General features: G+C 40.4%; 1 protein-coding gene across 1 annotated transcript in view; it reads left to right on the plus strand.

Moving 5' to 3' along the window:
* LOC126189517 (MLX-interacting protein) overlaps positions 1–21,994 on the plus strand; it is a 401,730-nt gene that overhangs the window by 187,800 nt on the left and 191,936 nt on the right. The window contains exon 2 of the mRNA XM_049930949.1: positions 9,315–9,421. Coding sequence (XP_049786906.1) covers positions 9,315–9,421 — 107 coding nt within the window. The remainder of the gene's footprint in view (positions 1–9,314; positions 9,422–21,994) is intronic.

Here is a 21,994-nt window from a genome sequence, read left to right on the forward strand (position 1 = left end):
ATACACTGTCTAGGATAGGTTGCACTATGTTTAGCAGTGTTGTGGAAAATGTTCTATAACCATTAGATAAATGATTTCATTGATACTGAGAGTTTCTTAGCAAATTCTAGAACTACTGGCAGGAATTTGGTCGTGTCATAGTCTTAATGTTTGAAGATAAACATTATTGATTGATTTATTTAAATTGTATGTTTTAATTCTCAAATAAATCTTTGACTATGGAGCAGGGTTTTCACTGTTTTTGGAACTTTCCGGCAGATTAAAACTGTGTGCTGCTCTGGGACTCGCACACGAACCTTGCCTTTCAAAGACAGTACTCTTAACCAGTTGAGCTATCTAGACTTAACTCTCATACAGCCGAAGTCGGGGCGTGAGTCGTACCTGCGTAACTCAGTCGGTAAGAGCATTATCCGCATAAGGTAAAGGTCTGAGTTTGACTCCCGGTCCGGCACACAGTGTTAATCCGCCAGGAAGTAGCAAGGAAAGTTAGACGTCTACGAATCGAAGATAGGAATATTCCCAATATAAATCTCAGAGTAAGGTGAGTGGGCAAGAAGCAGAAGGGCGAGTTAGATATAATGTAGGCGCTACATCGACAGAATTTCCATTCACAGTATTAAAACTTAACTCATAATGGAAACAGATTTGCGATTTTCAACGAGAACTAATATCTGAGTAAAATTCGAAACTAGTGAGTGAAAAAATACATTAATTTTGATTGTCGTGCGGAGATAACAGTACTACTGCAAACAAAAAGGGGGGGGGGGGGAGAGAGAGAGCCGGAGAATGAAATTTTTACAGCCAAAACTTTCATTTAACAAGTCTCAAAATGAATTGCAAAAGTTAACTATGGTAAATTAACGCCGAACAGAGATGTAAAATCAAATTTCACTCTGCGAAGCATGTCCTTACATAGGCATTTCTCTAAATGTTATGAAATAACGAGAATGGTCGGGTTAAGGCAAAAAACAGTGTTTGAAACATACGCTACGAAGAAATTAGACCCTCGAGAAGATTGTGGAGTGGGAAGTCTCAGTTTGAAATTCTCGGTGATGTAATCTCCCCCTATAGACACCGAAATTGTAGTAGATGATAAATGTAAAGTAAGATTTGACAGCTGCTGGAAAAATATTAAGAAGCAGTTCACGATGAAGCAGACATTCTCATGGGGGAAAGATGCTTCAAAGATATGGATTTCATGGCTGTATCGACAAAGTTATTGACGTTACTTCGCATTACTTTAAGTTACAACACACAAGATACACCCTTCTACGGTGCACTTATTTACACGTGCAAAAGAGTAAATATTACATCGCCAGCAGTCCACAGATTTCATTTTTACGTTCTGATCAGGCCAGTGCTTGTATGCAACTGAGTTGAAGAATTTGAAGACGTGCCGTCCTCGAAGAATATATTTTGACAAGACGTACACTACGCTTCCTGTATCCTAAACGATTAATAGTTACACTATGTGATCAAAAGTATCCGGACACCAGGCTGAAAAGGAATTTCAAGTTCGTGGCGTTCTCCATCGGTAATGCTGGAATTCAATTTGGTGTTCGCCCACCCTTAGCCTTGATGAAGCTTCCACTCTCGCAGGCATAAGTTCAATCAGGTGCTGGAGATTTCCTGGGGAATGACAGCCCATTCTTCACGCAGTGGTTCACTGAGGAGAGGTATCGATGTCGGTCGGTGAGACCTGGCACGAAGTCGGCGTTCCAAAACATTCCAAGGTGTTCTGTAGGATTCAGGTCAGGACTCTGTGCAGGCAAGTCCATTACAGGGATGTTATTGCCGTGTAAGCACCCCGCAACAAGCCGTGCAATATGAACAGGTGTTCGATCTTGTTGAAAGATGCAATCGCCATACCCGAATTGCTCTTCAACAGTGGGAAGCAAGAAGGTGCTTAAAACATCAATTTAGGCCTGTGCAGTGATAGTGCCGCGCAAAACAACAAGGGGTGCAAGGCCCCTCCATGAAAAACACGACCGCACCATAACGCCACCGCCTCCGAATTTTACTGTTAGCACTACACACGCTGGCAGATGACGTTCACCGGGCATTCGCCACACCTACACTCTGCCATCGAATCGCCACATTGTGTACCGTGTTTCGTCACTCCACACGACGTTTTTCCACTGTTCAATCGTCCAATGTTTATGCTCCTTACACCAACCGAGGCGTCGTTTGACATTTACCGGCATGATGTGTGGCTTATGAACAGCCGCTCGACCATGAAATCCAAGTTTTCTCACCTCCCGCCTAACTGTCATGGTACTTGCAGTGGATCCTGATGCAGTTTGGAATTCCTGTATGATGGTCTGGAGAGAGGTCTGCCTATTGCACATTACAACCCTCTTCAACTGTCGGCGGTCTCTGTCAATCAACAGACGATGTCGACCTATACGCTTGTTTGCTGTACATGTCCCTTCACGTTTCCACTTCACTATCACATCGGACACAGTGGACGTACGGATGTTTAAGTGTGTGGAAATCTCGCGTACAGACGTATGATACAAGTGATACCCAATCACCTGACCACGTTCTAAGTTTCGCGGAGTACCCCATTCTGCTCTCTCACTATGTCTAGTGACTGCTCAGGTCGCTGATCTGGAGTACCTGGCAGTAGGTGGCAGCGCAGTGCACCTAATATGAATAACGTGTGTTTTGGGGAGTGTCCAGATACTTTTAATCACGTAGTGCATCCACTCCATTTATTTTGAGGTAAATTACTTTGGTTCCTAAAAAGTAAGCATATTCCACTGATAGATGCAAATTGCATCTTTTCGTATTATGAACATGACGATCGATGCCACCTGTACTGAATTAACTGCCTGAAACTACATCCTCGTTCCATTAAATAAAAAATATCCCTCGAGTTGAGTAATAAAACTAGGAAAATTTAAAAAGATACTTTTCTGGTTAAAAAATGGTTCAAATGTCTCTGAGCACTATGGGACTTAACATATATGGTCATCAGTCCCCTAGAACTTAGAACTACTTAAACCTAACTAACCTAAGGATAACACACAACACCCAGCCATCACGAGGCAGAGAAAATCCCTGACCCCGCCGGGAATCGAACCCGGGCGTGGGAAGCGAGAACGCTACCGCACGACCACGAGATGCGGGCTGCTGTTCACATAACGGTTGATTGATACTAGAAATTAACAATCGGAAATAGGTAAACGACAGAAAAAAATATTCTGGTAAAAAAAATAAGCAAAAAATGCGTTAAATAATTTATCCCCAGAAATGGGGAAACTACAATTAAGCTTTAAAATCTTGCTTATACAGCTTCGATGATGCAATGTAGACTGCTTTGTTTGCTTACAATACTTCAAATCTGGTCCTGTTAATAGTTTTATCGGATTGCTTTTTTGCGGCCTATCTTTCTTATGTTGACTGGCGTGGTTAAACTAGAACATAATAACATATAGAAAGTTTCATTTTTGAGTGTTGGCGTAAAGTGTAATTCAGGGCCACTATTCAGGTAGATGAATGTGGGAAACCGTACAAAAGCACTCTTATCGAAACTGGCACCACGCCAAAGGAACGACACAATTTCTCGTTAATAACGTGACAGACAAATAAATTTAAGGTGTATAGTGGTAGTTAAAGCCACGGTATTTTCAGTCGTGCTGGGAAGTGCTAAATCTGTACTGTGAGCTAGCTTCGTGATATGATTGAAAACTTACTATACGCCATGTATTCTTCCGTGTTTGCTTGAATCTCATTGGATTTCGTTTCACGTGGAGCTGAAGCCAAGTTGTAACCAGTACAGTCAAGTACGATCATAAGGATACATTTTATGCTGTGTTATATGCACATAGATTGAGCGATAATGTCCGGGACAGCAGCTGTGAGCGGTAATGTCGCTTTACCGGCACATTAAGCAGCACTGGCCAGCCAGCGGTCCAACTAGCCTGCAATGATAGGAGCAATTGCAGTTCAGACGTAAAAAGAGACGGCCTTATATAATAATGATATAGCTTCGAATGTCATTTAATTTTTGAAGAGAATGAAATAATATTCGGCAAAACTTCAGCACTACCGCGCGCTTCTTAGGTGAGCAGACGGAAAGCATTAAATGGTTTCGTTCTCACTTTACATAGTATTATAATCAAAAACAAGAGTGATGACAATTCCTAACTTAAACACAGCGTAATTTTTCTGAGCGAGCCACGTGTGGTGCAAAATTATACTGCAGGGATTTCACCGTAGTGTTGAATACTGAAGCCATTGAAGGTATTAATTACAGTCAGTCGTCTGCTAATCTCTTAGCTCCTTCCTTATCCGAATCCGAGAAATACATTTCAGTGCTGGAACAGTCATATGTTACGTTGATAACGAGTCGATCAACAACAGGATGCATGAAGCCACCCAGCACCGCATTTTCTCCTCTTCTTTCATGATGTGTCATTCTATACCCCTCCTATGCTCGGCACTGACATGAAAAAGCTGCGTGCGTGAGATCCAGTACGTCTGGCAGCTTAACAGTCTTGTTATTTCTCGGGCCAAATCCCTTAGCTTGGTTCCAGATCAGTTCTGTTGGGTTCATATTGTAATGGTACATTGGCAAATGTAAAAATGCAGCATTTGTATGGTGTGCTCGGTGCTGTAAAAATGATTGTTTTTTCATGTTTGTGTGACGCATCTGTGGTATAAAACAGCGAACATAGTCCAAATAAAGAGTATTTAGTTTTTAATTTTTGTCTTAAAAATTAAATTATGTTTTCTTAATTTAAGCAACCCTTGTTAACAGTCTTTCGTAAAATATCTGTAATTGAGAATTTGTATTTGAAATGAAAGCAGGAATTTCGCGTGCAATATGTAATTAAAAACAAAAAGACGTGCGTTATTTATAAAAATTACGAGGTGAAGGTAATTCAAATTGAACGAGAGAAAAAATTGACTCAGGCAAGACTCGAGCCTGCGAGCTGTGTGCAACTATTGCGTTACCGATTCCGCTGTACATTAACTTGCATCTGCGTTGCAACTGTACCTAATACAGTCCCTCGTAAAACTTCAAAGCCTATTATCTCTGTAAATTTATGACACATTAAGAACAACCTATCTCTCGGCACTTTTTAACCGCTTTCCAGACGCGTGTTTCACAAAGGAACAGGAACCAGCCTCAGCCATTTTCATACTGCGTACTAACAGCGCGGCAATCAGAGCACAACAGTGCAGAGGCTGACTATACACGATTTTTTAAATAAAAACTACATAACCAAAGCGTAATTAAGAAAAACGTTGATGACTGTCAATACATTTGAATATGTTGAGGTTTCATTTAACGTAACTTAGTAATAATACATATGATACATAAGCAGGACCTACTTCCAAGATCGTAACACTACCAATCACCGCGTTTGTGTTTGTTTACATCAGGTTTTTCTTATGATGACCGGGGTATAGAAAACGTCATTCTATACGAAAAATCTTCGTATGTGATAATAGCTACAGGAGTGTAGGTAGGTAAGACCTCCCGAGAACCGAAAGCAGCTGCTGGGACTGGCAGTCGACTGTTCACATTAAAAAAATAAAATAAATAAATAAAAAAAATGTATTCCGCATAAATAGGCGAAAGAATCATTATTGTTTTGTTACACAGTGACGATCAGTCACTGGAAACAGTCACAACGATTAAACATCTGGGAGAATGCGTACGGAGCGATTTAAGTTGAACTAGCTGTATACAAGGCAGATTATATAGGCTGAGATTAATTGACAGAGTCGTAAGAAATATAATTCATTTAGGTAGTTGGTAGCTTACCAAGCCACCGATTTACTGAGTTTTGTTCGTCTGTGTGGAGCGGTTACTGGTCAGGATTTATAGTGAAGACAATTAATATTCAAAGAACATGGATTTGTTTAGTAAGCGCGAGAACGTTATGTAAATGCTTGACTAACTCGAGCAGCAAACGCTACATCTACATCTATACTCAGCTAACTACCTGAAGTGCTCTGCAGAGTGTACGTTTCATTGTACCAGTTACTGGGCCTTCTTCCCGTTCCATTCACATAGGGAGCGGTGGAAGAATGATTGTTTGAATGCCTCTGTGTGTGCTGTAATTATTCTAATCTTGCCCTCTCGATCCCTATATGAGCAACACGTAGCGGATAGCAGTATATTCCAAGAGTCATAAATTCAGGCTGGTTCTTGAAACTTTATTAATAAACTTTCTCGTGACAGTTTACGTCTCTCTTCAAGTCCTCCAGTTTAGTTCCTTCAGTATTCTCCCACAGATCAAACAAACCCGTGACCATTTGTACTGTCCTCCTTCGTATACGTTCAATATTCCCTTTTGGTCCTTTTTGATTCCTTTGTAAGCTGATTGAACTTACCCAGCATTCTACCATTAAACCGAAGACTAACATCTGCTCAAGCCACAAGTGAGCCTATGTGATCATTCCATTTCCTGTTCCTATCAAGTGTTACACATAGACTGTTTTATGAGTTGGTCGGCTCCAACTGGTGGATATTATAGTCGTAGGGTACTAGGCTTTTTCGGTTTGTGAAGTGCACAATTGTACATTTCTGAACATGTAAAGCAAGTTACCAATCTTTGCACCACTTTGAAATCTTATCAAGATCTGACTGAATATTTATGTAGCTTCTTTCAGGTAGCACTTGCTTACAGATAACTGCTTCATCTCAGAAAGTGTGAGGTTGCTATTAAGATTGTTGGCAAGGTTACTAATATACAACATGAACGGCAAGGATCCCAGCATACTTCCCTGGGGCACTCCTGAAGTTACTTCTACATCTGACGATGACTCTCCTTCCAAAATAACATGCTGCATCATCTGCAGAAAGCCTGTTTTTACAATTAATATTGTCTGCAAGGTCATTAATATACAACATGAACAGCAAGGCTCCCTGCATAACTCATTAAAAGCATTTTCAGTGGAAGGCAGGGTTCTGAGTTAGAGCCCCAGTCCGACACGAGTTTCGTGGAATATCAGCCTTCTACGAATTGATGACAGCAAAGGACCAGGTATAATTTTCACAGGCAGGTTAAGGCGAGTGGCTGAGATGAAATGGAAGGGCAAGTTAGATTTTCGTTCAGTGTTCAGTTATTCCCTACTTTTTGATGTGCCTCTGGGCTTACAGCAATCAGTATAATCTAGTCTCGTGGCCCCCATGGGAATGATATGAGGGAAGTGAAGAATTTATCTAGATTCTTCACGTAATAATTGTTCTAGAAATTGTGGAATTAGGCCTTCGAGACAGAATTTTCATCATCAAAAGTTTACCAATTCAGGTGTTCAAGATTTCCGTGACATTCTCCTGTGAGTCAGACATGAGATGTTTCGTACCGCCCACCTTTGTATCTATCCATATCCTTTATTAGTCCTGTTTGGCAAGAGTGCCACACGCTTGACCGTTATTCTAAGATGGATCGCGCGAGTGTTTCGTAAGCAGTATCTTTCGTAGACAAACAGTATTTTCCCAGTATCCTGCCAATCAACCGAACTCTGCCACTTCCCTTCCAGTGGTTGTTCAATTTTGTATCCCTAGAAATTGTTACATACAGGTATTTGTCTACATGTACATATACATCTGTACTCAGCAAACCACCGTGAGGTGCATGGCAGAGGGTATGTCCCATTGTACCAGTTATTAGGATTTCTCCCTGTTCCATTCATGTACGGAGCGCGGGATGAATGTTGTTTAAATGCCTCTGTGCGTGTTGTAATTACTGTACTCTTACCCTCACTGTCCCTGTGTGAGCGATACGTAGGGGGTTGTAGTATGTCCCTAGAGTAATCATTTGCAGCCAGTTCTAGAAACTTTGTTAATACACTTTCTCGGGATTGTTTACATCTGTTTCCTAGACTAAAAGTTTTGTACATTCAGCATCTGTGTGACACTCTCCTATTTGTGCTGCCATTTTTCTGTATACGTTCAATATCCCCTGTTAGTCCTATCTGATACGGGTCCCAAACACTTGAGCAATATTCCAGAACCATTCGCACGAGTGATTTTTAAGCAGTCTCTTTTGTAGACTGATTGCATTTCCCCAGCATTCTACCAATAAACCGAAATCTACCACCTGCTTATCCTCAACTGAGCCTGTGTAATCATTCCATTTCATATCCCGACAAAGTGTTACACCCAGGAATTTTTATGAGTTAGCCGATTCCAATAGCGACTCGTTGATGTTAGTCATAGAATAATACTTTTTTGGTTTTATGAAGTGCACAGTTTTACATTACTGAACATGTAAAGCAAGTTGCCAATATTTGCACCACTTTGAAGTCTTATCAGGATCTGACTGAATATTAACACAGCTTCTTTCAGACATTACCTCATTATAGATATCTACATCATCTGCAAAAGACTGATTTTACTATTAATATTGTCTGCAAGGCCATTAATATAAAACATGAACAGCAAGGGTCCTAACACACTTCCCTGGAGCACACCTGAAGTTACATCTGACAATGACTCTGGCTCAAATGGCTCTAAGCATCATGGAACTTAATCTCTGTGGTCATCAATCCCCTAGAACTTAGAACTACTTAAACCTAACTAACCTAAGGAGATCACACACATTCATGCCCGAAGCAGGATTCGAATCTGCGACTATAGCAGTCGCTCGGTTCTGGACTGAAGCGCGTAGAACCGCTCGGTCACAGCGGCCGGCCAACGATGACTCTCTATCCAAGATAACATACGAGGCCCTTCCTATCAAAATGCCCTTGATCCAATCACGAATTTCACTAGATACCCTTTGTGGTAGTACTTTTGACAATAAGCGTAGGTGTGATACTGAGTCAAATGCTTTTCAGAAATCAACATGATCGATGTTTTCGAAATCCATGCTGGTTGGCATTGAGGAGCATCATTCTGTTTAAGATACCTCATTGCCTCTGAGTTGACTGATCACTATTGTGACACATTAATATTGTGGTTATCTGTGTTTTTCCGTTTTGTGAAGAGCTCAGTTTTAAGTTTTGAACATTTGCAACAATCATCGCACCACCTTGAAATCTTATCAAAACCTGATTCTGTATTTGTCCAATTTTTTGCAAGAAAGCACGTAATTGAAGATAACTGCATCATTTACAAACAGTATGACGTTACTCTTAATATTATATGCTAGGTCATTAATGTACTGCATGAACAACAAGGATACCAGCACATTTCTCTTCGACACTTCTCCTTCTGTCGATGACTCACCATCCGAGATCCTCATTCCAGTTACAAATATCGTTTGATACTTCACATGATTGTACTTTTGTTAATAAGTGTTGGTGTGGTAGGTGTAGTGATGTTTAATATTGTTATTACTCTGTTGCAGGCAGAAGTTGACATCGCCGAAATGGAATCGTTTCAAGGGGATTCGTCTTCGCTGGAAGGACAAAATACGGTTGAACAACGTCATCTGGCGCTGTTGGCATATGCAGTGTAAGCATCTCCGTTTTAGTTGCTTTCTTTGCTCATCTCCTTTTTCTATCAGCATTTCCGAATTATTATTTTTAAGCAACTTTTTTAGGTATATTTTGTAGGACCACATCTAATTTCCTCCCTTCTTTTCCATCATACAAGTGGTTCGGAAAGCAAATGCAATTAATTTTGTGACATGTTCACTCACCACATTCCATGCGGATCAGCTTCGTATAGTATTGTCCTGCAATTAACAGGAGGGGCAGTTGCGCTCCCGATATTTTCAGTTATTCAATCGGTGAGGGGTATGAATAGTTTACAGTACAAAGACGATATTTGCTTCCTGTTGTTGGACGATTTATTGTTCTGAATAAATATGTTACTGTAATACTTCATTTTAGGTCCAAATCAAACAAGATAACAAAGAAAACAGCATTATTTATGAGGTTTCTTTACAGGTATCGTGCACTCAAAAGACCAAATGATGCATTTGGGCATCCTCATAGCTGACAGTAATCTTGTATACATAACACTGAAAATGTGTAAAGCTAGTTCGAAACAATAACACTCCGTGTTACTAGTAATTCCTCAGACATTGTCAGTTTGAAGTTAGTCCAACTTATTTTAGGGACATTGAAATTGAGATGAACAAAATGTGTTGAAAAAAGTATGCAAAGCTTGATCTAGAAGCTGTTGTCATTGCAAGTCATATGATGTCCACTGCTGGATATAAGCCACCTCTGGACCTTTTTTTCTTATACGTCTTCAGTTATACCCACCCAAGCTGTTTCCGCATGTTCCCACCATTTTCCATTAGGACTTCGCATCCCCCCTCCCCCACGAAAACCAACGTACTTCCTTGATCCCTCTACCATCCATTCACTTGGCTTCAAATCCTACCCAACCTTGGTCTGCCATCACTTTAATTGCCGAACCCGGACGGAGACTTTGAAAATCCCGAACATTTGGGTCAGACGTGATTATTTTCCCAGACACATACCATCTGTCAAAGATATGTTGGGTTTTTAAAATAAAATAAACAAAACTATCTATTTTTTCAATGATTTCTTGAAGCCTTCAGCTGCCATTTTCTTAATTTCCTGTACGATTGTACAATTTCGGCCGTTTTCAAGTATCTCATGTGAAGATTACAGAGCCAGGGTACTTAGCCCCAAGTATACATCAGAAGTCTCCCACAGTAGTCACAGGGTCTGACAGCTGTGAGGCTCTGCCGATGGTATCCCAACTGATCTACACACGACAGGCACACAACACCGCTGACTGCCAGTGTGGTCACCTCAACACTGCTCTGGCCAATTTTCACAAAAGCACACACATGACACAACGTAGGCACTACGTAATAGTGAGGCAGGGACGTAAATCGGCCGACGCCTGGAAAACATGTGCATTGTGAGACTCATTTATAGCAGTAAGACTAACACAGCCGCGTTGTGAATCGCGGTAGGAAGCTGGCATGCAAGACTACAGGCACGCCTACACAGCAAACTCCTTGGCTACAGCACAATACAAACAGACACGAATGCAGCACAACTAATGATTCTGGTTGGGAAATTAAGAAAATGGCAGCTGAAGGCTTCACGAAATCGTTCAAAAAATTTATTGCATCTGCGGACCCTATCGCATTGACAATTATTAAACTACCTATGTGCCAGTCATTTATTGAATTTTAACTGAGATTGATTAAAATTGTTTATTTGTAATCAATCGAAATCCTGCAGACACAAAAGGTTTACCCAGACAGTTGTACAACACCCCCTCCTCCACTCTCCCTTCCCATCCGCCCCCCCCCCCCCCCACCTCCCCTTTCAGGATATCACCAGTTGCCCTCAACACAAGTACAAATTCTGAGAAACCATGGCATATGGCAGCCATAACCCAACCCAACATCACTTTCATTACTGTCCTATTACGTCTTCCACTCCAGTTCCGTAATCCACATGAGTGTTTCTCTCTCTCTCTCTCTCTCTCTCTCTCTCTCTCTCTCTCTCTCTCTCTCTCTCTCTCTCTCTCTCTCTCTCTCGTAATCATCGACAAGCATCTCGGCATCACTGCCGAGCAACCCATAGCTGTTGAATGGTTAATAGATTAAAAGTCCATGACTCTGTGCTGTAAATCCGAACTGGTAAGACACTCTGACACACTGATTGTAAACTTTCCGTAGTTTATTTTATTTCATTTTATTTATTTATTCATCCATAGACAATTCAGTACAACAGTATCTACCAAAAGCACGCAAGGCTGTTTATACTTATCTCTCTATTTCTTTTTCGTCATCGAATTGTTGTCTTCAGCTGCTGTAAATACTCAGCTGGTTCCTTGACCTCACTATAAAGTTATATGATTTTCTTTACAGTGTATTGATTACACACTATTTTAGTTCCATTGTAATTGATTTTCAGGCCTACATTCAAACTTGTTCTAATAAGTTCTTCCATTCATTGTTTATTGCATTGGAGGTAAATATTACATCATCAGCAGCAGCAGAAAAATAAATGTGGTTTACATGTGTTCCATTAACATGTACACTTGTGTTTTCCTAGTTCATGGTCTGGAAACCCTGTAAAAATTGTGGGTAAGTCTAATGTAAACTGCAGCATCGGTGTTTGTGAGCTCCACTATACTAACATAGTTGAATTAATTCCTTGTTTCTCAAGCTCTATTTGCACTGAATTTGTTGACATTCAGTCAGAAACTTTCTCAGAATCTTTGCATCCTTGGCAAAAGTGTCATTCATACTCAGTGATACGTTCTCTGGTTTGATTCACAACTTGCAAATATTGTTTTTTGCTACATCCATTTCTAAAGCTGTTTCATCCCTATGCTTGATTAGAAACAGCTGTTAAACTTGGTCTTAGTCATTTTACATCACTTTCACAAACAGTCTTTGCAGGCAGACTGAGGGTTATATATATATAATAGAGGGAAACATTCCACGTGGGAAAAAATATATCTAAAAACAAAGATGATGTGACTTACCAAACGAAAGCGCTGGCACGTCGATAGACACACAAACACACACACAAAATTCTAGCTTTCGCAACCAACGGTTGCCTCGTCAGGAAAGAGGGAAGGAGAGGGAAAGACGAAAGGATTTGGGTTTTAAGGGAGAGGGTAAGGAGTCATTCCAATCCCGGGAGTGGAAAGACTTACCTTAGGGGGGAAAAAGGACAGGTATACACTCGCAAACACACACATATCCATCCGCATATACACAGACACAAGCAGACATTTGTAAAGGGAAAGAGTTTGGGCAGAGATGTCAGTCGAGGCGGAAGTACAGAGGCAAAGATGTTGTTGAAAGACAGGTGAGGTATGAGCGGCGGCAAATTGAAATTAGAAATTAGCGGAGATTGAGGCCTGGCGGATAGCGAGAAGAGAGGATATGCTGAAGGGCAAGTTCCCATCTCCGGAGTTCTGACAGGTTGGTGTTAGTGGGAAGTATCCAGATAACCCGGACGGTGTAACACTGTGCCAAGATGTGCTGGCCATGCACCAAGGCATGTTTAGCCACAGGGTGATCCTCATTACCAACAAACACTGTCTGCCTGTGTCCATTCATGCGAATGGACAGTTTGTTGCTGGTCATTCCCACATAGAATGCTTCACAGTGTAGGCAGGTCAGTTGGTAAGTCACGTGGGTGCTTTCACAAGTGGCTCTGCCTTTGATCGTGTACACCTTCCGGGTTACAGGACTGGAGTAGGTGGTGGTGGGAGGGTGCATGGGACAGGTTTTACACCGGGGGCGGTTACAAGGGTAGGAGCCAGAGGGTAGGGAAGGTGGTTTGGGGATTTCATAGGGATGAACTAAGAGGTTACGAAGGTTAGGTGGACGGCGGAAAGACACTCTAGGTGTCTTTCCCTCTCCTTCCCTCTTTCCTGACGAAGCAACCGTTTGTTGCGTAAGCTTGAATCTTGTGTGTATGTTTGTGTTTGTTTGTGTGTCTATCGACCTGCTTGGTAAGTCTCATCATCTTTCTTTTTATATATATAATAGAGGGAAACAATCCACGTGGGAAAAATATATCTAAAAAGAAAGATGATGAGACTTACGAAACAAAAGCGCTGGCAGGTCGAAAGACACACAGGTCTATCGACCTGCCAGTGCTTTTGTTTGGTAAGTCTCATCATCTTTCTTTTATATATATATATATATATATATATATATATATATACACCTAAAAACAAAGATTATGTGACTTACCAAATGAAAGTGCTGGCAGGTCGACAGACACACAAACATACACACAAAATTCAAGCTTTCGCAACAAACTGTTGCCTCATCAGGAAAGAGGGAAGGAGAGGGAAAGACGAAAGGATGTGGGTTTTAAGGGAGAGGGTAAGGAGTCATTCCAGTCCCGGGAGCGGAAAGACTTACCTTAGGGGGAAAAAAGGACGGGTATACACTCGCACTCACACACATATCCATCCACACATATACAGACACAAGCAAACTCTTTGCCTTCACAAATGTCTGCTTGTGTCTGTGTATATGCGGATGGATATGTGTGTGTGTGCGAGTGTATACCTGTCCTTTTTTCTCCCTAAGGTAAGTCTTTCCGCTCCCGGGATTGGAATGACTCCTTACCCTCTCCCTTAAAACCCATATCCTTTTGTCTTTCCCTCTCCTTCCCTCTTTCCTGACGAGGCAACCATTTGTTGCGAAAGCTAGAATTTTGTGTGTATGTTTGTGTTGTTTGTGTGTCTATCGACCTGCCAGCGCTTTTGTTTGGTAAGTCTCATCATCTTTCTTTTTAGATATATTTTTCCCACGTGGAATGTTTCCCTCTATATATATATATATATATATATATATATATATATATATATATATATATATATATATATATATATATGGTTATAATAGAAGGAAACATTCCATGAAGGAAAAATATACCTAAAAACAAAGATGATGTGACTTACCAAATGAAAGGGCTGGCAGGTCGACAGACACACAAACGAACACAAACATACACACAAAATTCAAGCTTTCGCAACAAACTGTTGCCTCATCAGGAAAGAGGGAAGGAGAGGGAAAGACGAAAGGATGTGGGTTTTAAGGGAGAGGGTAAGGAGTCATTCCAGTCCCGGGAGCGGAAAGACTTACCTTATGGGGAAAAAAGGACGGGTATACACTCGCACACACACACATATCCATCCACACATATATGTGTGGATGGATATGTGTGTGTGTGCGAGTGTATACCCGTCCTTTTTTCCCCATAAGGTAAGTCTTTCCGCTCCCGGGACTGGAATGACTCCTTACCCTCTCCCTTAAAACCCACATCCTTTCGTCTTTCCCTCTCCTTCCCTCTTTCCTGATGAGGCAACAGTTTGTTGCGAAAGCTTGAATTTTGTGTGTATGTTTGTGTTCGTTTGTGTGTCTGTCGACCTGCCAGCCCTTTCATTTGGTAAGTCACATCATCTTTGTTTTTAGGTATATATATATATATATATATATATAAAAGAGCCAGGTATTAGCAATTATCATAACTCTTCAATCTTCGAAAATGCAGTGTATTCATTTATTGAGTATCTGCGTAAAAATATAGATACAGTCTCGTCCACATTCGTCATTCCAGAACCGCTAATTCATTGACATTTCAGATCACAGGCATGATCCTCAAGATTTACAAATTTCTTCAGAGTGAACTTCTGACATGTTGAATACTCTGGTGATAACTTCAATTCACAACAGCTCATCGATGCACTTCCTGGTTGTGGTTCATGCAACTACATCCAGATTGAGTGTGTCAGCTATTTGGCAACATCAGTTAAAGGAGAACTGGTATTTTCTTTATTACTGCCCTGAAATAAGCAGTAATATTTTGGAAAATATAATAAGTGGTTGGTCTCTCAGTACAAAAGAGTGGTGTTGAATTTACATACCATGCTGGTGCATTTCTTGAGTGAAGAGTGGAAAGACTACAGCAAGAACATCCATTTGCTGTATACTTATGGATCATAACTGTTTCAGTTAACCCAACATTTCCTTTGTTGGAATCAGTACAGAATCCACAAGCACTGATCACGTGAAACTCTAGTACATTTACATCTACGAGATGAAGAAAACTATCGAGAGCAGAGCACAAGATGATGTAGTTACAGACTTTCTGGAAATTTTCAGTACCATTCCACTGAGTGAACAAAATTTTGTGCTTATAGTATATTGGTGCAGATATGAGGTTGGACTGAAGAATTCTTAAAATACAAAACTCAGTATATTATTCTCTCTGAGACAGTGTTGTGTATATATAGGTCACGTCATGAAAGTTGCAAAATACAGGTCTTACCGGTTGTCAGAGAAACTACTTTGGTGCAAAAATGGTGGCTGACCCTCATCGTAGTTGTAGTCTCATGCTAGCAAATATGGGATGTGGGGGGGATAGACTGTTTGACACTTTCATCAGCAATGAGCCGCCGGCCGCGGTGGTCTAGCGGTTCAGGCGCTCAGTCCGGAACCGCGCGACTGCTACGGTCGCAGGTTCGAATCCTGCCTCGGGCATGGATGTATGTGATGTCCTTAGGTTAGTTAGGTTTAAGTAGTTCTAAGTTCTAGGGGACTGATGACCACAGATGTTCAGTCCCATAGTACTCAGAACCATTTTTTTTTTGAGCAATGAGCCATTGTACTTGACAAGAATTTTTGCTGTGCCGCTAGAAGTTAAAACGATATGATTTTTTCTGTGCATTACAATGACAAATAATAATTCTAGTAGCATACATTATTAGCCAGTGACCAACGAGCATGCTGCTTCATCCATCTTAAAACCCACATAATGACCGTGAAATCGAAGTTACAGAAATTTGGGCCAAGTGTAGCATAAGTCATTCATTACTGCCAACACTAATTTAAAAAATCATTGAAAGATACTTGTACTTTATGTATCTCTGCCACATGCTGTACTCTGGCTTGCAGCATACTGATGTACACTTATCTCATCAAAAGTGTCTGGACACCTATTAATGGACATTAATATGGGGTGTGCCCACCCTTCACCTTTATGATGACTTTTAACTCTGCTGGGGTCACTTTCAGTGAGGTGTCTGAATGTCTGTGGAGGAATGGCCACCCATTCTTCCTCAAGAGCCCAAACCAAAGAAAGTAGTGACATTGACACTGGAGTATGGAGCAAAGTCAACATTCTAACTCATCCCAAAGGTGTTCCATTGACTTCAGGTCAGTATTCTGGTCAGGCCAGTCCATTTTAGGATTGTTACTGTCCAAAAACCATTGCTTCACAGAGAATTTTTTTATGGAAGGGTGCAGATTCATGCTGATACAATCAACCATCATCTCCAAACTGTGTGTCTGTTGAGCACAGTACACAGTGCTGTAAAATGTGTTCATATCCTTCCACATTTAGCAGTTTTGCCAGTGCAATAAGGCTACCACATCATAACCACAATAAACACTGTCATACCGTAAAAACAGTGTTTCTTGCATACTTTACTGTTAACACTGCATGTTGTGGCAGGTAATGTGTCTGAGCACTCCAAGTAACTTGTTTCCAATCATCCACTGTTCAGTGGCATCAATCTTTAAATTACGTCAAGCATCGCAAAGCATTGACAACAGAAATAAGTGGCTTCCGAGGAGCTGCTCGACCTTGGTACCTCATTCTTTTTAACTCCCTGCACGTAGTGATTGTGCTAGATGGACTGCTGGTAGCACTCCGTAACTCACAAGTGATTCCCTCCACTGATTTCGTGTGATTATTTACAGCAACCCTCCGCAGTGCTCCAAGGTCCCTGTCTGTTAGTGCATGAAGTCTGCCTGGGCTAGTTGTGTTCCTTCCTATGTGTTTCCACTTCTCAATCATATAACCGACACTCTATTTGAACAGTTTTAGAACGGTTGAAATGTCACTGGTGGATATTTAAAGGTAATAGAAATTAGGGCTCATACAGAGGCATAGTCCACAGTCATTTTACCCTTGCTCTGCAGCTTCGGTTGCACAATCATTGCACTGGTTTTAAGGGGGACGAAGTAGTATGCTCATTGAACGTTGGATTATAATGTGTGTTCTTAGAATTACTACTTGTTATTGTAATGCACAGAACAAATCATATCTGAATGGACCAGGAAAGGAAATAACTAGTAGTAGTACAGTGTATCCTCTGCCATGGAGATGGAGATGCAGATGCAGTTCAGGTGACATCCACTGACCAGTCCACATTCAAAGTGACAGAGCTCTTCTGACTGACCCTTTCTGGTGTTACTGCTTTTCTACTGACAATATGCTGCCTTCTGTACGGTTGGTCTGGCTCTCGTGACATCAGTGGAGAAAGAAAGTTATATGTCTTTACAGATACAAGAAGTGTAGGATGATGCAAGAGATCTGCAGAAGGGGTGTAGTAGTGGATGGACCAACATTTTGAGGATGGTGCACTAAAGAAAAGACAGTGGTTTTCTAGGCAGTAAAACTTTACAGTCTCTCAGTTCCTGGTAAGACCTCTTTGATGGTGAATAGTCAGCTGAAAGAAATTATGACCACAGTAGATTTTGCTCGAAACTGGCATGATCTAATACAGGCAGAAAGGCTCTATGAAGGTACCAAAATTCAATTGTAAGCGTGACAGCAGCAGAAAATCAATAGTCTTGGACTTCCATTTGTATCTTACTGGTAGTTATGTCCACATCTATTTCATATATCTTATGGAATCCGATAGAGCCGTAATTCATTCAACAGATTTTGTTTAGTCTGTGTCACACATATTTTCCAATTTCCTCATCTAAGTTAATTTTTTTCAGTTGAAGGGTGACTGTAGATATAACATGGAGAGCCAAATGAGAGACCATTGCACTCAACCTCAGACAGAAAAATTTCAGTATCATGAAGAACTGTTAGAAAAGTTTTAAGTTTACATCACACATTAATAATAGTAATTCAATAATGTATTGATATTGCTACCAACCAACCACAACACCCTACAGGCAAATTTCATGTACATATATGATTGCATTGAATCAGGTGTGCCTTTGGGACATTGCTTGTCAAATTCCTCTTTTGTAAGTCCATAGTTCCTAAAAGTGTGGAGAATACTGATTGGTTGTCAAATGACCCCATCTTGTGCATGTGTCACTTGGTGGCATGTTTGATGTACAGAAAGGTCAGAGGTGATGTATGACAGTATTGTATGTCTTGAGAAACAAATCTAACATTCTGTCTCACTTCTAATATGTACTGTACTGGAACATCATGTGTTGACTAAATTTTACAAGTGAAATATTTATAATATGAAGGAAATTGATATTAACCTCTGAGGCTATCCCCATGGACGAACTGAGACTACTGATGGTACCAGTAGCCCCACATTTTGTACAATTCAGAGTTTAGTATGTCATTATAATAAATATTATGGTTATTAATAGCCAATTCAAGTATCTGCTGAATTGTGCCTGACTAACATTCTGGTATCTACAAGATCAGAAAATTGACAGTGTTTCCTCTGAGCTGTGAGTCAAAACATAATTTATAATTTAGTTCTTGAAACTGAGGCAGAAAGTTTTGAAAGCGTGTGAAGATTCTATTATTTCACCATAAAAATAAATCTTCATTGTAGATCCTCTGCATTTATAAATTAATTTGTAATTCTGTTATTGTGGTAGAAGTTTCTGCTGCTATTAATTTTCTCCATCTAGTGTAGTGCCACAGAATACCACCCAAGACATGTAACTGAACTACAGATTGACTGTCGACTCATTTATGCGATATTTTTGTGACTGAGGATTGAGCATCAAATTACACATTAATCAGAATTAAGAAAGGATAATATGTTCTGAAATTGTTACAATGCCAGGAAGGGTTATTTTCATAGCAGTAAGAATATTGAACCCCAGTAATTGTATCCCAGTTAAAAATAAGCTTTTATTGACATGGAAGTACAAATACTGTATGGTGAGTATGTATGCAAGGCCAAATAGTTTGATAGAAGTTGAAGTGTGCATTACAATGAACAATTGAAACACGGTGTCTGTTGTTATTAAAATAAATGATGACACTCATAATCAGTTATGACAGCTCCAGATAATAATTAGGTATCCGGAATGAAATTTTCACTCTGTAGCGGAGTGTGTGCTGATTTTGAAACTTTGTGGCAGATTAAAACTGTGTGTCAGACCGAGACTCGAACTCGGGACCTTTGCCTTTCGTGACAAGTGCTCTACCAACTGAGCTACCCAAGCACGACTCACACCCCGCCCTCACAACTGTACTTCCGCCAGTACCTCATCTCCTACCTTCCTAACTTCACAGAAGCTCTCCTGCGATAATTAGGAAAGTTATCCCAGTTACTTCTTGCCACCTACTGAAGTGTAGGATGCCCACCCCTGCGACATGGATGCACCAGACAGGAATTACCCCAGTGGAGGAATAGGGAAGGGGACCCTACCTCCCTGGAGCCGGATTAATGATTTTGTATGGTGCCACAATCAAAGGCAGTGATACGATGGCTGAGTTCAGGCAGGGACCCAATCCCCTGGGGTATAACACAGAACACATGCCCAGGGTTACGGGTGAAGACCTTAATGGCAGTGATGGCATAGAGGAAAGACTATGGAACAGCGAACTGGCAGATGAGGCAACCCTCCTTTCTGGAGATTAAATTAGAAGGGAACCACTGCCTTGTGATGGAGGAGAAACTCCAAAGGCTAAGGGAGACAACCTCAACAGAAAATCTTTTCTTGCGTTCGGCCTAGCAAGCCAGTAGGAAAGTCTTCATATATTGCTTTCAAAACACAGACGAGCCTCGGAACGAACCACTCAGGATTTGACCCAACTACTTCTTTAAGTACTGGTGCAAATGATGGGAGATCTGATGATATTCATCAGGACAAGATGATGAAATCAAATGGACTAAAAGATAACCTGAATATTGCCACCCTTAATGTACTAACCCACAGTGGAAAAATGGAAGAAATGACAGATGTACTAACAGAGAGAAAGTTACATATTTTGGGATTAAGCAAAACGAAATGGAAGGGAAAAGGTGAGAAGAATTTGAGAGGAGGAGGAAAACTGTACTGGAGTGCGGAATAATAGGTGTGGAAGAAATGGTGTGGCAGTGATGGTGAATAAGAATGTACAAAACTGTATTGAAAGTGAGAGATATATATCAGAAAGGATCATAATCTTAAACCTGAGATTCCAAAAAGAAACACTAAAAGTTATCCAGATTTATGCACCTCAAGTGGAATGTAGTGAAGAAGAGAAGATGGACTTTGAAAATGAGTTAGAGAATTACATAATGCACAGGTAGGCAAAGACAGAAAGGGATTTGAGCAAGTATTAGGATGTTTTGGATATGGAGGCAGAAATGAAGAAGGGGAAAAACTTCTGGATTTGTGCCAGAGGAATGGAATGAAAATAGCAAACAGTTGGTTTATGAAGAGAGAAAGTCATGTTATCACCAGATACAGTTGGGATGGAAGAACCAAGAGTGTAATTGATTATATTCTAGTAGATAGGGAATGGGAAGAGAAAACAACAAATGTGAAGGTAATTCCAAATGTGAGTGTAGATGGAGACCATAGATTACTGGTGGGACAATGGAAAATGAATCAATGTGTGAAAAATAGAAAATAGAAGAAATTGATGAGGATATGGGATTGGAAACTGAAGGAGAGCGAAAGTGCTGAGAAGTATAGAGAATTAATCACACAAAAATTTCCAAAAGAAGTTTTCTACAATGTAGAAAAAGAATGGAGTTTATTCAAAGACACCTAGTCGTAAGAGCACAAAAAGTATGTGGTGAAACATCTGAAAATAAAAACGTAAGACAGACAAGTTGGTGGGATGATACCACAATCCAAGTAGTTAGAAGAAAAAATGAAGCATGGAGACCTGATGAAGTATCAGTGGACATGATAACAGCAGCAGGTCCAGTGGGAATGCTGTGGCTGTGTAGAGTACTGTCAAGTGTGTGGAGAAATAGTGCAGTACCTGACGGTTGGAGAAGAAGAGACATTGTTCCCATCTTCAAAAAAGGAATTAAAAGACTTTGTAAAAACTACAGATGAATAACCCTTATGAATCATACAGCCAATATTTTTGTAAGAATTTTACTAAATTGAATAAGTGAAAAGAGAAAAGGAGCTAACTGAAGAACAGCATGGGTTTAGGAAACTAAATTGAATAAGTGAAAAGAGAAAAGGAGCTAAGTGAAGAACAGCATGGGTTTAGGAAAGGAAGAAGCACACTCAAGCTGATATTTTCTATCAACTGATACAAAAAAGTTGGGAGTATACAAAAGGATGATAATTGTTTTTATAGACATAGAAAAGGCATATGACTCGGTTAACAGGGAAAGGCTGTGGGAAGAAGTGAAGAAGATAGGTATAGAAGATGGATACATTAATGTAATAAAGGCAATGTACAGATGACACAATTCTTCGAAATAAGACAAGGATTTAAACAAGGAAGTATTCTATCTCCTGCACTTTTTAATGTTGTGATGGAGGGAATGAATAAGGTAGTTATAGTAAAAGAAAAAGACAAAAAGATGATATTTGCAGATGATATGGTAATATGGGGCGATAAAGTGGTAGATGTACAGTTACAGCTTGATGTGTGG

This window comes from Schistocerca cancellata, chromosome 1, assembly GCF_023864275.1.
Source record: "Schistocerca cancellata isolate TAMUIC-IGC-003103 chromosome 1, iqSchCanc2.1, whole genome shotgun sequence".
In the NCBI taxonomy this organism is placed as follows: domain Eukaryota; kingdom Metazoa; phylum Arthropoda; class Insecta; order Orthoptera; family Acrididae; genus Schistocerca; species Schistocerca cancellata.